This window comes from Boleophthalmus pectinirostris, unplaced genomic scaffold (assembly GCF_026225935.1).
Source record: "Boleophthalmus pectinirostris isolate CB_2022bp ecotype Guang Dong unplaced genomic scaffold, ASM2622593v1 HiC_scaffold_7, whole genome shotgun sequence".
Classification (NCBI taxonomy): Eukaryota; Metazoa; Chordata; class Actinopteri; order Gobiiformes; family Gobiidae; genus Boleophthalmus; species Boleophthalmus pectinirostris.
This window is the reverse complement of record NW_026571473.1, coordinates 27167804-27184756: the sequence shown is the minus strand read 5'-3', so window position 1 is coordinate 27184756 and position 16953 is coordinate 27167804. Positions and strand designations below refer to the sequence as shown.

At 40.4% G+C, this 16953-nt stretch overlaps 1 protein-coding gene across 1 annotated transcript; it reads left to right on the top strand.

Annotated features, from left to right (window-relative positions):
- Positions 1-571: 571 nt before the first annotated feature.
- LOC110154912 (desmoglein-2.1-like) lies at positions 572-16536 on the top strand. Its single transcript, XM_055165246.1, has 15 exons — positions 572-686; positions 1643-1762; positions 2349-2501; positions 3671-3812; positions 5965-6134; positions 6803-6937; positions 8491-8676; positions 9599-9674; positions 9721-10201; positions 10354-10496; positions 10715-10936; positions 11292-11552; positions 11627-11751; positions 12075-12368; positions 13494-16536. Exons 1-15 carry the CDS (start codon positions 639-641, stop codon positions 14559-14561), a joined length of 3624 nt encoding a protein of 1207 aa, XP_055021221.1. The 5' UTR covers positions 572-638; the 3' UTR covers positions 14562-16536.
- The last annotated feature ends 417 nt before the right edge of the window (positions 16537-16953 follow it).

Here is a 16953-nt window from a genome sequence, read left to right as displayed (position 1 = left end):
GTACAGTTGTAGGGAGTATTATCTGTCCCTCTATAGTCTGGCACAGTGGGTGAGTTGTTGTACAGTTGTAGGGAGTATTATCTGTCCCTCTATAGTCTGGCACAGTGGGTGAGTTGTTGTACAGTTGTAGGGAGTATTATCTGTCCCTCTATAGTCTGGTGCAGTGGGTGAGTTGTTGTACAGTTGTAGGGAGCATTATATGAATCAGTTTGTCAATCTGCCTAATGTCACAGAAAACTGAAAAAAATAAAATAAAATAAAATGAAAGAGTGAGTCCAAACTTTTGACTGGTGCGTGATGTAATGGGGCGAGACAAATGTAGGACAGGACATTTAATAGTTGAGTGTTTAGTTGTAAATATAATCACCTTGAGTAGTACACCTCTCCTCCACTTCCCTTTGTTCTACCCTCAGTGTGGTACGTGGAGCGGGTAATCTGATGATGTTTGTTTTGTGTTGGTAGTATGCAAATCACTGCTCCCTTAGCCAATAGAATGCCCCACTGGTGAGAGGCAGTGCCCTGTGTCATCTGAAGTATCCCAGAGGTGAAGTCGTAGGTTCAGACCAGTTGTCGAGTCTGGAGGAGGAAGAGACAGAGCAGGTTCAGGTTAGGTTCAGGGGCAACCGGGGCCAACAAGGATGTCTTATATTTCTACTGTGGCAATGTATTTTCTGATGACTCTGCTGGTGAGTGCTACATTATATGACCAACTTATACAATTATAATACTTTAAAGATGCGGTCTGTAACTTTTCTGGTGGAGGGTCTGGATTTTATTGATTTAAAAACATGCATTTTTCCTGTGAGCGGACTTCCCTCTCGATGCTCTATGATGTCAATATGTTAGATTATAAGTGAAAATAAAAAATGATGGAGGTTATAATTTTTATGAGAGGCAATTCCATTCATAAATTGTTATCTATCACCCGTAATGTTAATAAGGATCAGAATAGTACCGGTATGTTTTGTTTCGTTTTTAATTAAAAAAAAGAAAAAAGAAAAAAACAGTGCTGAAATGAAAGACTAACTGTATCAGAATATAGTACTGAAAATTTTAAAACATATTTTCTGTGCGTATATTTCATGACCATCACTGCCTTCAGTGTTTCACAGTATGGCATTCAGCCAACTATTTACTACAATGATTTTATTATTAAGTGTTGTTGTTTTTTTATATAAAATAACAAAAATGATTAATGCCAAAAGTGTCACAGCAGGAAAAATTAGAAGAATTTGTGAACATGTCTGCAGCTGCTCTGTTACGCCAGAGGAGAATGACTAGTAGAACATAATCCTCGACTGTCGCTCTCTCCTCTCTCCCCGATGTACAAAATCAAAAAATTAAACTGAAATGAAAATCTATTCTAAGAAAGAGAAATTGTACATGTGACAGTTTTATTAATCAAAATAACTTATTTTTTTATTTTTTTGTGGCATTGTGGTTCTGGTTAAATAAAATACATTTACATTTCTTCAGGACAAAGGTTCCCACGTAAAGTAGCACCAACATCAAAGCTTCCAAAGATTTTAACAAATGTTCATTTCTAATTCTAACTCTGACTTATTTAAGTTTTAACTACAAAAAATGTGGAAAAATCTGAATCTCTACACCAATTGTAAAGTACTATTCACACTGTTTGCAGATCCTGTCCAGTATGAGCTCCACTGGAGCGGCAGCGCGCAGGAGGCACCGCCGACACTGGCTCGTCCCATCCAAGAAGTTAAGGGAGAATGATGACTACAGAGACACCCCCATCACTCGGGTAACAGAGACCTCAGCTCTCATTTTATCACCATCTGACTTTATCTGTGTGAGCCACACTCATGTAGGGTAATTCTTTTTAAAACAAAACAAGCTCTTGTGCATGACACTTACGCATATTTTTTGACAAAATATTTTGCAAAAATGTTTTTTTCTAATTCTGAAAATGCAGTTTGTATTTGTAATTCAGGTTTTATTTAACATTCAAAGAGCTTATGTTCCATTAGTCAACTATTTTAGAGAGTACACATGTAAAAGTTAAATGTGAAACATTTGGAAATTTTTAACTTGAACATTTTACATACATGTTTGCATGAACTGCTTACTGTTTTTCATTTTATCAGCCGTAAATCATCCACAATTAAAATTCCACAATTAGAAATTCAAATAAAAATTCTCAACTCATCTATGAGATTGGTTTGGTTGTGGTTGGTTTGTCTACTGTCTGATGGAGCCATTATGCCCTCTACTGGCATTTTGAGTTCCATTTCAATACCCATGTATTTATCTCAGATCATCAAGGTTAACGCCCTCTTTTATTTGGATGATATTAACATTCATATTTTTGTGTGTAACTGTTCCTGCAGATCAGGTCAGACATGGACATTAAAGAGCCGCTGCATTACTCGCTGACAGGCCCTGGTGCAGACCAGAGGCCCTACAACCGCTTTGTCGTGGACGAAAATGGGATGGTCTACGTCACCGAGGTTCTGGACCGAGAGGACATAGACAACTACACTGTGAGTAGTTAGGACTGGTCCTCTGTATTTCACACATGCTTGATTGAAGCAGATCAAAGCCACTGAGAATGGTTATTTGGTGCAGACATGTAGGAAAGTATAGCTTTATTGTGAGATTTGAACCTGTAATCTGCTGATGTAGATTCTCTATCACCACGTCAGAAAATACAAGCCCCTGACGCGTTCACAGAGAGGAGGCTTGACTGCCAAACATGCTATGGTCCACAGTATGACATATCTGCTACTATAGAGACAAGGTGGCTTTACCTCGTCAAGTTACAGGTCAGATCTGTGGTGAGGTGACCCCCCTCACAATAAGTAATAAGTAAAGTATGATTTATAGCAAGACACCTATAATTGAATTACAGCAACCATCTTTATTTTTTTCACCAGTAGATGACAGATGAAATCTTCTTTCCGTCCCCTCACCTGGCCTTTGTTCAAGCTCACCTGTGCTCCCTGGTCTTCTTCTGTAAGACCAGAGCTGGTACAGACTGCAGTCGTGTAGAAAGCTTCTACAGTGACGTTATGTGAAAATACAAGACTGGGTTGGCCAGTCTAATTACAAACTGTAGCTTTAAAGCAAGTTTAATGACATACTGTGGAACATTACACACATCACTAATGAGTGGACCGTTTCTTTGCTGTCACTGTCCCAAAGCTTTGGAACTCTCTACTTCCACAACTGCAACAAATCTGTTTACTCAGTCTCAACTACAGACGCATGTATTTAGCATGCTTTTGCTGTCTAGTTATGGTTAGTTTAGTCTTTGTATTTGTGTATTTTAAGATTTTATTTTTTTCCAGTTTTTTATTGTCCTGTGAACCACCTCAAGCACCTTCTGGCTTTTGCAAGGCACTATACAAATAAATCTTGATTAATTGTTTGCTTGAGAAAAGTTCCATAGTGCACCTTTAAAACATAGAACCCCCTTTAATAAGCTTATCAAAAACAAAGAAATGTCTTGACAGGCAGCAGCAAGTCCTCCACGCTAGATAATTCCCATGTTATTTGGTGGGAATTTCTGAGCTGTAGACCATTTAATGATGTGTAATCAAGTGGCATGCCTTCTTTTTATTTGATGTTTTATTTATGGGAGAATTGGTCATAGAAAGTGGGTGTGTTGATGCTATATAGGCTATGATTATGTGTGAATATTCTGTTACAGCTCAAAGGAGTGGCGCGTTACCTTAATGGCTCTATAGCGGAGGAAGAGATCATGCTGATATTTGAAGTGGAGGACGTGAACGACAGTCCCCCAGTGTTCCCCAGTAGGCCCCCCCTGTCTGTGAACGAGAGCAGCCTCCCAGGTCAGAATACACACACAAAAGTCAGACATATAAAAGATTGTTTACATGCACACGCTCAACCTGTCACACCACTTTCAGTCTGCACACAGGTACAAATCAAACAACACACACACAAGTGATCAAAGTGCTTTCAACACAATATAAAAACATTAAAGATCCTATGTTACACTAAATGACTCTTGTGATGTTATAACGTTGTCACCTCCTCAAAAACAAACCCAAAGTTGTGTTTCATTCACACGTTTAAGTTTCACATCTTTTATTATTAGTCTGTCTATATTTCCAAAGTGTTTAAGAGAAGTAGGTTTGGTCTCTGCCCCCCGCACCAGCACATCTTGATAAGAAAGGGTAAAATGGGATAAGAAGTTGCGAATATGTGTTATGAATTCTTTCCCAAAACACACAGAGTCTGGGCAGGTCCAAAATAAGTTAGAGGTGGTTTCATTTTTCAGTTCACAAAGTGTAAAGTTTGTGTGCGTTGCCCTTCTAAGATGATTCTTTGGAGGATAGATGTAGAAGTTTGTAGCAGATTTCCCTTTGCTTGTTGGTGATGAGATATTGGTGAGGTAATGTCTGTACATTTTTCCATGGAATATTGTCAGTAGAGTAGGGCTCCGTTTGGGAGGTGCACTTGTGGCGATAATCAGTCTTTTTCCGTGGTGACTCATTATAAGGCAAGTTTAATTGAAGATGAAGCCAAGTAAGTCCCATTTGAACATTTTTTCAAAGTTTGGTGCGCAGCGTCTTCACTCACGCCTGCTCAAGCCGACATCTTCAGGTGTGGCCATGTCCTGCCACTTCCCCAGTTTAGGCTCCTGGCACCACTAACGACATCACTCTGCTGCAGCCAATGAAATAGCGGCAGGTGTAACCCTGTGGTCATATCACTGAATACATCTCAGAACGTCTAATAAACAAAATGTGAACCAAAACCTGTTAAATTAATACTGTTGAGTTTGGAAAAATATCAGAATAAATTTATATTTTTGTTTATTAAAATAAAATTGCAAATATTAGGGACTATTTTGTCTTCCCCAAATATTGGCTGTGACATGTCCCCACCGTCCCTGTGCAAATCTACACCCTTGAGAAGAGCTCAGCTTAAATATGCAGGCTGACTTAAGTTTCCCATTGTTGTAATTGCTGCACAGAGTATAGCCTGAAGCTTGCAGTTGTACCTTTTGTTGACTTGAAAGTTACTGTTTCTATTGTGTGAGAGCTCGTGCCTCTTTTTAATTGTACTTCATACTAACAAACTCTACTGGTGCTTTCCAAAATTACCATCGAAGTCCCTAGCTTCTAGTAGTTGAGTTAAGCACAAAATTTGAATTGCTTTATATTGAATGTTCCTCATTATGGGCATAACCATCAGAGTCCTGCACAGGTCTATTTCTGGAGACCTGCACCTGGGCAATACAGGACCACACCCGTCCATTAACCTGGGTCAGCCCATTAGTCCAACAGCCCAGTAGTCTAGGACTAAACCAGGACTAAACCAGGACTAAACCAGGACTTAAGCAGTGTCATTAGCATAAATATAAACACACTGAAACTGCCAAACCAATCACCACAACTACACCAGTATCACCTCCGCTGATGGATTATATGTAATAAAACACTAAAGTCTCTCTCAGCGTAGTGCGTCGTTCCAGTTAAAGACCGGGAAATGGAACTTGTTTCCAGGGCAACAGATGTCCTGGATGTGCGTCAAGTATTTTTCTCCCGCTCGTAAAATTTCTTAACATTAAAACCCGCCTATTTCAACATCTGTTTGCAGGTCCGGTGCAAGACTCGTAACCACATCTGTCTTGCACAGATTTAATTACAGGTGTTTTCACTGAGAAAAAAAAAGAATAATTGACAAACCCTAATACAGTGAAATACATGTTACTGTGACGAGGGGCCTCACCATAGAGCTGACCTATTTTTATTTTTATTTTACCTGACGTCATCACGTACTGCTTTTCTTCAAAGAGACACACAATAGACGCTTAATGCCATATTGTATAACATTCTATGCAAAACAATTACATCACCATGGAGATCAGCAGGAGGTAGACTGAACCCCACACAATAAAATGATCAAGGTTCACCATAAATCAGTTTAAAGACACTTCTTGTTGTGTGATTAAAATGCATTGTGTTACTGCAGGCACTCTGGTGGGCTCATTTACAGCCAAGGATGCAGACAAAGCTGGAACTCTGAACGCAAAGATCGCCTACAGTCTCATCAAACAGGAGCCCCCGGAGGACAAACCTCATTTTTACATCGACAAAGACTCTGGGGCTATCTATGTCAAGGAAAACCTACTGGACAGAGAGGTACACAAAGTTTAAGCAGTTAGTATTTGCACCTCTGATCAAATTTTGGAGACTTTTTGTCCCAAAGATCCAACTTCTGCTGGGCCACTAGAATCATCCTGCAGAGTAAAATATAGACCAGGAGAGCTTTGTGAATGTGTTCAGTACTGGTTATTTTCATTTTTCGTCTGATTAAAGGGAACTGTGAAGCTCCAGGCCCATTCACATCAAGCATTCTGGCGAGAATCAGAATCACCTCGTACACCGAACCCACAATTTCAAAATGGCTAAAATTCACAACATTTTTATAGCTTTTTATAGGCATTCCACCTAGACTATTTTACTTAATACACTGTATGTGGAGACGGTTTCAGTGGGGCTTATCTGGACACTGTTTTTGCAATCAAGGCGTTTCATTTTCAATTGATGGAATTGGCTTGAAACACTGGGAACTTGCTCTGTGTTTCAAGCCAGTTTCATCAATCGAAAATGGCTTCTTGGTGAAACAGTGTCCAGATAATCCACTGTTGAAACCCTGTCTACTTTCAGCCACTCCTGGATGAATAAAGGGTTACACCATATCTTTGTTTTTAATGTCTGAAAATGTAATTACTTCAGAAATCTGGATGAATACATTTTCATATCACCCAGTATTGAAGAATGATTTTGATTCTTGTGTCTGTCCATAGAGGCAGGTTTCCTACACCCTGACAGTGAAAGGCGTGGACATGGGTGGAGGTCCTGGAGGCAAATCAGCCACAGGGACAATCAAGATCATAGTCACCGACATCAATGACAATGTACCCACTCTGGAGAAGGACTCGGTATGATCTCAAATCACTTTACTTTAGTTAAATGTCCATGATTGTTCAAGTCCCTAATGAGTGATCTAACACTAGCAGCAAGCTCTGACTAACTCTAATATTAAAGAGGGAACTTTTTGGAGCTTTCTTCCATGTTAAAACTTTGTCATCAACAAAATGCCTGAAAAAGTTTTAGATGCTATCCAAGCATGTTTTGAGTAATCTTGCGATCTCTCTTAGGCACTATTTGAAACTAGCAAGGCTGGCACCACCTAGTTTCTCTGCTCAATTTCATTTCTCTCCAGTGACTAGGTCAGGAATCCAAATACACTACACGGTTTGCAAGAACCCTTGAAGGTGTAGACTGTGCACCGGCCAATCAGCGAAGAGCTGTGAAGCCATGACGTCAAAGTCGTTGCGCCTGTCTGGGTCCCTTTTGTGGTACAACACAACAGTAAACAAAGCGGTCGAGATGGATGTAGACGAAGACATACATTCTGTGTTGGCGACGATTCCTGAGATTGAGAATTTAAAACCAGAACAAAGAGAATGTTTGGTGAATTTTATCAAGGGGAAAGACGTGATTGCCCTTCTTCCTACGGAATTTGGTGCATTACATACGTCACAACCAAATAGCAGCAACTGGTTATATAAAAAAAAAAGTACCCGCCTACCGTCGAGTGAATGAATCCTAATGCTTTCCACGAAGTGAAACCGGCTGATGAATCAGGCTAATTTGAACCCTCCTTACACAGCAAAAAACAAAAAAAAATCTATTCTGAAACTTTTGTCCGGTTGACAGTATAACATTTTTCTTTTGCTTTTATCATACCTGGACAGAGAAACCTCCTTACAGTTAGCAGCCCGAGACCCGTGCTCCCAAACAGCCATCTTTCATGAATATACAAAAGCAGGATACAAAAGATTACACTACAACTTCACAAACATTATGCAATAATTTCAGTTTATGAAAATTAAAAATGGAGAATGAAGTAAGTACAGAGCAGTGGGTGTATGCAAGAGACTGAAACTGAGATTTATCAGCAATATGGTGCCTTGAAAATATGTGATTAAAGATTGCTCAAACATGCACTGGAAAAAGGAATATCTCAGTAATTAAGTCCAATTACTCAAATTAAGAAGAGTTAACTTGATTTCAGTCAATTTCACTGGACAAGTAAAATTATCTGTCAATGGATAGTACAAAGAGTTGTTGTTTTTTCTTATTTTCTGTGTAACTAGGTGTATTTTCAGCTAAAACAAGACTTCCATTCCATTGGTAGATCATTTTACTTGTTATGAAATTAACTCAAATCAATATAAAATGTTCTTAATTTAAGTAATTTTAACTTGGAAAGATTTTAGTACAACTTTGGGTAAGTAAATGGTGAGAGGAAAAAAATAAAAGCTCTAAAAGGTTGAGTTTGCATTATACATAGAATAATGAGAATTGCAGTACCCATCTTAAAAAAACAACAACAAAATTTCAATTAACACTGCAGTTTTAATAATATGTTATTTTTATCTGTGATTTAGTTCTCTAGGTGTTAAATAGTTTGTTATGTTGATTATAGTACTCTGCACAAATCAAAGAGAATGACGCAGATAAAGAGATTTTGAGGATCCAGGCTCTGGACAAGGACGAGAAGCCGACGCCAAACTGGCTCGCTGAGTTTGACATTGTCGCCGGAAATGAAGACGGAACATTCAGCATCTCAACAGACCCTGCTACCAACGAAGGAATCCTCAAGCTGGTGAAGGTAGGATCAACTAAATAAATACTAAAAACTAAATGCATGCTTGCTGCTCAGTGGTCAGTCAAGCAGATTTTATGTTTGTATGTCTTGCTTGTATGGGTTGTGTTCACGTGACACCAAATACTTATAGTTTAAATTTGAGCTGGAGGATGGTTTAGAAGTCTATGGTGGAATCTGCTGTTTAACTCTCAGATTGCAGATTTGTTTACCTGGTTTATGGTTAAAACCTTTGTAATCACTGGGCCTATTCATATGAAACAGCCACAATTCAACATCAGTATAGATCAGGCAGGTCCAAACTATGGCCCCCGAGCCAAATGCGGCCTTCAGACAACTTTTTCTTGACCCCTCAGGCTTCCAGGTAAAGTGTCACAAATTACCATAACCAATCATTTTTACAGCACGTTATTTCAAATCGTCCTTGATGAAGTTAATATTGAATATTTAGTGTATCTTTTTGAGAATCTGAACATGAATAAAGGTCTAGTAGCTTAGTCTAACCTGTCCTAAATGATCGTACTGTAATTATTTACTGTGTCAAAATAGCTTCAGAAAATGGTGCCCCAAAGATGTGATTGTCAGTTGAAAGAAATTTAAGACAAAATGAATATGGTACCATTATGGAGATATCATGATATGTGGCTCACAAGTTTCTATATTTCTTTTAAAACCTGTCAATCACCCATGGACTAGACCCCTGCCCGTCCATCTGAACTTCATCAAACTCTAAAATGCTTTCAGACTTTAGATCGTTTTAATGTCATATTCCCAGATTTTTTAGGAATAGGGTTACAGTTTGAGAGGCTGTAGACTCTGAATCACATCTCCATCTTTACCATTCCACCCCAAAGTCAACATCTTACAATCTTATCCTCCTATTCCATTGGACTAAAACATCATGTGTCTTCTTTTTCTCTTCTCACAGCCTGTGGACTATGAACAAAACCCTGACATCCAACTTGGGGTCGTAGTATACAATGTTGCCCCAGCTGCAGGACCAGGCGCTGGGGCGGGTGGAGGGGCTGACTCTGGGGAGGTGGAGGGGAGGTGGAGGGGGCGATGGAGGGGGCGATGGAGGAGGTGATGGAGGAGGTGATGGAGGGGGTGATGGAGGGGGCGATGGAGGAGGTGATGGAGGGGGTGATGGAGACACTGGGGTAGATATGGGGGTAGGGGTGAATGCTGGGGCAGGGACAGGTATGGGGGCGGGGCTGGATACAGGAGTTAATGTAGGAGGTGGAGCAACAGGAGGTGCTGGGGTCAACCCACCGGGAACAAATACCGGACAAGCTCCAAACTCTGGAGGTGGGACAGACCCGACCAAGAAGAAGAAGAAGAAGAGACCAGTGAAAGGCAAAGTGTACGCCGTGAACATCGAGGTGGAGAACGTGATCGAGGGAGCGAGCTTCAAACCCGAGGTGATGCCGGTGCAAGTCTCAGAGAACCCAGAGGAGCTGCCTGAGGACAGGGTCATTGCAGTGTACCAGGCCACAAATGATGAGACAGGAAAACCAGCGGACAATGTCATGTAAGAAATGAATTTGTCAGATTTCATCAGTGTTCATGATAAAGTTTACTAGGTGGTATTTTGCTAAACTGACTTTTTGGAGCTTCCTACCGTGTAATAACCCATCATCAAAGACATGAAGTACTCATTCTGTAAATCTATTGTATTTGCAGATATGCTAAAGAGTATGATCCAGAAAACCTGCTAATTGTCGACCCAGACACTGCAGAAATCAAACTCCAGAAGATTCCAGACCGAGAGTCTCCGTTTGTGGTCAATGGGACGTACTATGCCAAAATACTCTCCATGACCAAAGGTAGGTAGAAGTTTATCTTGGCACAACAGGATTCCTTGCTTTTCTCTGTATAGAATACAAAGTCCGACTAATGGTAGAGTAAAAAGAACACACAGAGCTACTCAACTTGAAGTAAAAAAAAATAAAAAATTGTATGATATTGAACAACTACATAATTACAGAACAAAACTGTGGTCTTACTCCATCCTAAGAAACTAACAGTTCCCTTTGTGTCACAGAGGTGCCGTATACCACATCCACCGGGACATTAGCCCTGCAGGTGGGGGATTTCAATGATAACTGCCCCACCCTGACCTCCACACTGGAGTTTGTGTGTAAGAACACCCATGTGGTCAACGTCACAGGATATGACGTAGATGAAGACCCCAATGGAGCCCCTTTCTCCTTCAGAGTGGTGACGGAGAAGACATGGGGGGAGTGGACGGTTCATCCTATTAATGGTATGTAACATTTGAACTTGTAGTTTCACAGTAATTATTATTTTTATATAAAATGCTCTAGAAATTGATAGAAAAAGAAAACAGGGGAATATACTCTTTAAACATTACTAATAATGCTAGTACTATTGCGACCATAGCTTTAGTCTATTTCTCTTATTGCCACTAAAATTTCCAGTTAGTGCTAGGTCTACTACAGTTCAGTTGGTAGAAATGGTTCTGGCAGGCTAGAGGGAATAACACTTCTGCTGTAATGCATTATACAGTTTGACTACATGTTTTTATTAGTATGAATGGTGAAAGTTTCCTAAGATCTTAGTACTAATACAGTACGAACTGCTTCCTTTGTTCTGCACAGGTACCCATGCTTCTCTCCACTCCTCCACTCCTTTCTGGACAGGAGAGGTCCACCAGATCTGGCTGGAGGTTTTGGACCAGCAGGGCCTGTCCTGTCCAAAGCCTCTGAACCTGGAGGTACATGTGTGCTCGTGTGAGGGCGTGGACAGCTGTGAGTCAGAGCTCACTCTCCTGGTACAGGAGGCTTCAGTCAAGGAGTCCACAGCCACATTAGGACCACAGGGTGTAGGTGTGGTGATCCTGGCCCTCCTGGCACTGCTCCGTAAGTACTGTCCTACAAAATTAATTTAAGATTTCAATGTGTTTTTTGTGTGACATGAATGTTGTGTGCTGCAGTTGCTGCCTCCCTCGCCACCTGCACCTACGCATCAAGACAAAAGGCTAAAGCTTTTTTTGAAATTCCCTCATCCAAAGAAGGTAACTTAATGGTCTACCACACGGAGGGCCAAGGAGAAGACAAGGTGACTATACAACTCCTACTACTACAACTAACACTACCACTAATGATATGTGAAAGGTGGAAGTGATTTTACATTTAATGAACTTAAAGACGCTGTACTGTACTGTCTTGTAAATGGGAAAAACAGAACTAATTACTTGATTTGGTTACTTGCTTTGGTTTGCAACAGTCCAAAGTTTTTCCTCAAATAACTGCTTTTCCCAAGGCCAGAAAAGAGTTTTAATGTTAATTCATGTTTTCCAATCCAACATTTTAAGTTTTGTTATACTGTAATTTGGTAGGATAATCTTCCATATGTTTTTTTTTTTTTTTTTTTCACTTCAGGACGTTCCTCTTCTCAGTTCTCCAGTTTCTATAGTTCCTATCAGCCCAAACACTTATCATACAACCACCCAAGCAAACACGACCCATGCCTACAGCTCCCGCTACATCTCCACCGAGACCGACTTTGCATCACGACGCCAGGGACTGGACTGGAATGGATATGATGCCAGGGGCTGGACTGTGGAAGAGGTCAGTCATGAAGAAAGGAATCATCTGATGGCGAAGAGGTTTCAGGTCGACAAAATGGAGGGCTTCGTACTTCCTGATGTGTTTATCCATGGATACTATTCACAGGTTGGTTGGTGTTGTTTGTTAAGTTACTATTTTTACCTCTGGCTCGATTAAAAATGCACACCTATTCATTATATTTATCTAGTGACCAGATGTCCCTGTTTGCCTAGGACACGGGATGCAGTCCCTATTCTACACACAGGGTTCCCACTTTTTTTCACGGACAAAATTTTAAAACTTTTCCATGACTTTTTCATGATCTAAAGTGAATTTTCCATGACTTTATGGCACCCTACATGTCTAGAATTGATCAGACTTTTAGGACTAAATATGAAATGTTAACCCTTTCCACTCATCTTACGGTATTATAGTTTTTTAACATTCAAAATACTGTCAGTGCATTTATTGCCTCTTTTAAAGAGAAAGCACATATGTTCGGAAATAATCATAATAGCATAATGATAACTTAACAGAATGCTGTAGGTGTGTGAAAGAGATACTGAAATTCCATGACTTTTCCAAAACTTCCACGGAATTTACAAATTTCCATGACTTTTCTAGGATTTCCATGACTGTGGGAACCTGTACTCAGAGTAGCAACTTTCCATTTTTTAGCCACTTTCCATTTTGCCATAGTTAATTTGAAGTTAATTTTAATAAAACAATAGCTCTACGGACAAAATTGAGGCAAAAATGCAAAGAAAGACAGCCCTGATCATAGCTCTGCCACTCAGTGCTAATAAGGATGATGTGCCATAGACTATATATAAATGGACATACAGTAGCTGGCTCGCTAGATGCCGTTTTCCAGATAGGAAGTGACTATGGGGGTGCTTCCAGATTCATCGACTCCAATTGACTCACACTGATCCTGGTGTTTTTATTTAGCTATTTTGTCTGTAAATAAATTCACATTTCTATTATGGACCTGGCTCTAAATTTGCACCTATAACTGCTAGTCTCATGAGCTTCACCCACGCTATAGGTGACGTCACACTTCTTCAGTCCACTTCTTGGCCCATATTGCATTTCGTTGGCCCTTTTTTATCAGAACTCAAAAGTTGAAATGCAAATACAGACCATCTTTGAATCACTGTCTGACTCAAGCAGAGACTGACTTCCTTATACATATTTTCCAGAAGAATCCCTTACCTACATTTTTTTTTTTTTGTTTGTTTGTTTTTGTAGAAGGTGAATCACATTACTCTTATGGACAGCCCACCAGAGGAACGGTTGGTGTTTAACTACGAAGGTCAGGGGTCACCAGCGGGGTCGGTGAGCGCCTGCAGCATCCAGGGATCCCATGATGACCTTCGGTTTCTGGACGACCTGGAGCTCAAGTTCAGGACGCTCGCTGAAATCTGTGAACCACCTCGCCCTCCCACTCCGACCATTCCTCCCACTGTTCCTTTGGCCAAACCTAATCTGCCCACTGCGTCCATTGTCCCAACTGTTTCCACATCCAGAAGTACATTGCTACAAACCAAAACTGACCTGACGTTGCAATCAAAACAATCGACCGTTCTTCCACAGAGCTCTGAAAATTCCAATAGCAGTAGTCAGCAAACTTCTTCTGTACAAAGCAAGGAAAAGCATAAAATAGTCAGCCAACATATTCCCCAGAGCCCGCCAGCTGTAGTTAGTTTAGCACCCCCTCTAGGTCAGAATGTGCTATTGCAACAGGCCCAACAGCCAATCTACTACATCACGTCTCCAGTACCCGTGCCCATGCAATATATGGTCCAACCACAAATCCCCAATCCAATACTCTTAACGGGAAACCAAGCGGCGAACATGCCCGGGCTAGTCCTGGTTCAAAACGGGACCTCGGAACAGGTTGTGCATTCTGGTAGGAAGAAATATGGTAGTTTAAATTTGGGAAATACGCTTGGTAAGGAGAAAGGGATGGAGAAAAGGCGGCAAAGACGGTCAGAGGGAGGCGGAGACTCACTTAGCTCAGACGGCTATTCTAATGGAACGCTAACAAAAAACAACAAAGGCGATAGTATTTCTAAAGCCGTGCACGTTGATAAGAAAAGTCAAAGGAGGATGCTTCAAGACGGTAGTTTAGATTTGGTGGAGCCACTCGAAGCCAAGCAAGGCAGCTACAAAGCAACAAAGCGTAAAATGTCAGAAGGATGGGTGAGCGCAGATGGCTATGATAATGGAGTGCTGGTAAATAACAAAGAAGCTACAGTGTCCAAAGAAGTGCACCTACAAACGATAAAAATTAACAAATATAGCACACGTGTATAAAACAAATCTTGATCTTGAAAAGGTGCTATGCTAGATGCAGTTCATTTATTGTAAAAAAGGAATAATCATGTTCGAATCACTACAGTATGCAACTTTTCAAATGGGAGGTTTTGCTTTGCATATCGCTTTACCTGGAATGCACCACTGTAGCATTAAACGTACATATTTTTTATTTGTTTGTTTATATTGAATACATTTTTTTTTAGCTCATTTTGAAAACATTTCCTGGTGGCATCACTTAAATTACCACTGGACCCAAAGTTCTCCTCCCCTCTACTCATCTCCCTCTTCGTTGATAGCCACTCCGTTATCCGCTTACCCTCTGTAATCAACCTTGGCATCCCTCTAATGGGCTCTATTCACGCTTACGTTACAAAACCAGAAGTCGTTTGGAAACAAGCACGGAGTGGTGTGTTTGGACCAGTCAGAGTCAGAGCTGCTGGAGCGGTGCTAGCACAGACTCCAAGTGGGGCTAGGGTACGTCTTACAATGCAAACTTTTAGGTGCTTTGAGGATTTTTAAAATTTTAAAAGTTTATGTTGTGAAAATAGAAAAGGATCCCAACAAAACCTGACCTCTGTGAAAGTTGTGGATGCTCTCTCAGCTGAACATGGGCAGTTTGAATTCCCAAAAAGTGCTCTGCCTCTATGGGAGAATTCTTTCTGGGCCCAAGCTCCCAGGAGTTGCAGTACCTGGAGCAGCCACTAGTTGGTCTCGAGCTGGGACAGAGGGAGAACGCTTTATCCAGTTTTTATTATAGATCGACATGCCCAGTGTCTCTAACTACACCAGAAATCGTCATTCGCATGTTTCCAACGTCTTCCTGTAAGCATGAATAACTCCTATTCAGAGCCCACATAAACCACATCACCAAAACATGATCCATAATTTCGCCTTCATCACCTCCAGACTCGACAACTACAATCGCCTTCTTTACGGTCTCCCCTCCACCCACCTCCAAAAAAGTACAGTACATCCAGAAATCTGCCGCCCGCCTCCTCACCCACGGCCGAGAGAAGAACACATCACTCCTGTCCTCAAACAACTCCACTGTCTCCTCGCACAGTTCCACATCCAATACCTCCAATACCTACTCCTACATCACCTACATGCCCCTCCTTATCCTAGCCCCTCCCTATCTCATCCCTCATGATTTCTTTCATCTTCTACTGCTTCCTTATTGTTCGTAAAGCATCTTTGAGTGTCCAGAAAAAGTGTTACATTTGAGGCAAGAGTCAATTAATTAGTCAATAAAAATATAAGAAGAAAAATAATACAAAAGTTTTTAAGTGTTACATTTTCATTTTTAAAATTCCAGAAAGTATACATGTAGAAATGTAAAAAAAATATATTGATATGTAATTTCAAAGAACCGTTTTGAGGCGTTGAATTTATCTTAGGACAGTTTAAGGTGGTGGACTCTAGAGGGTGCTGCATTTCATAGTTAAGTGTACATGTAGCAGTTAATCATTTTTTAAACAACATTTTATGAATATCAGATAAATTGTATTGAGAGCACTGCTGAAGAATTTATTTGTATATTTTTGAACCAGTATGAAAGCACCTTTTTATGTGAATGTTGTATTTGTTTTGGATCAAGATACACTTTATTAACACTGTTCATAAGCTAATTTCTGATAATTAATGATGCACGTGGGGCTTTTTAATGAAGAGGTCTAATCGCATGTGGTTTTCAGCAGAGTTCAGGCTTTTGGTTTTATATACTGTATGTTCAAGAAATACTTTTTGAGAGACACTTTAATTTGTTTTAATATGAACTATAAAATAAAATGGATAAATATGAGGAAATACATGTGATTAGCCTGTTTTTACGTGTGTGTGTGTGCGTGCGTGTGCGCGTGTGCGTGTGTGTGTGTGTGTGTGTAAGCCTCCATCTCCAGACCCCTGCTGTGCTGGGAGGATTCAGTTCAGCTGGCACCTGGTTCCTCAAGCTGATTGGTGGAAAGCCATAACACCTGGCCAATCCTGGGCTACACCTGCAGCCCTTTAAAGAGAGCAGCTCTACAGGCGACTGCTCTGTGAAGTTTAGGAAAAGTGCTTTGGGACAGCTCTCTTTTGCTCATCGAGCAGGTCAAACATGGAACACAGTGCCTGCTCATATACGAGAACTTTCAACATTGGCAGCATTTTTTAAAGCTTTAAAACGGTGGTTTTTCAATAGTAAAATATGTCACCATCTTTAACCAATTTACATTTTCTTTTATTTTGAGGGGTTGTTGGTTTAACTCTTGGTTTAACTCTTAAACTCTTGACTTTGAACTTCAAATGAACTGTTTGAAACTAATTGTATGTATAGTGAGTGTGCTGGTGTTGTGTACTTTTGTGTGATTGTTGTTGTACTTTCATTTGTCCTGTAGATGATTTTACATCA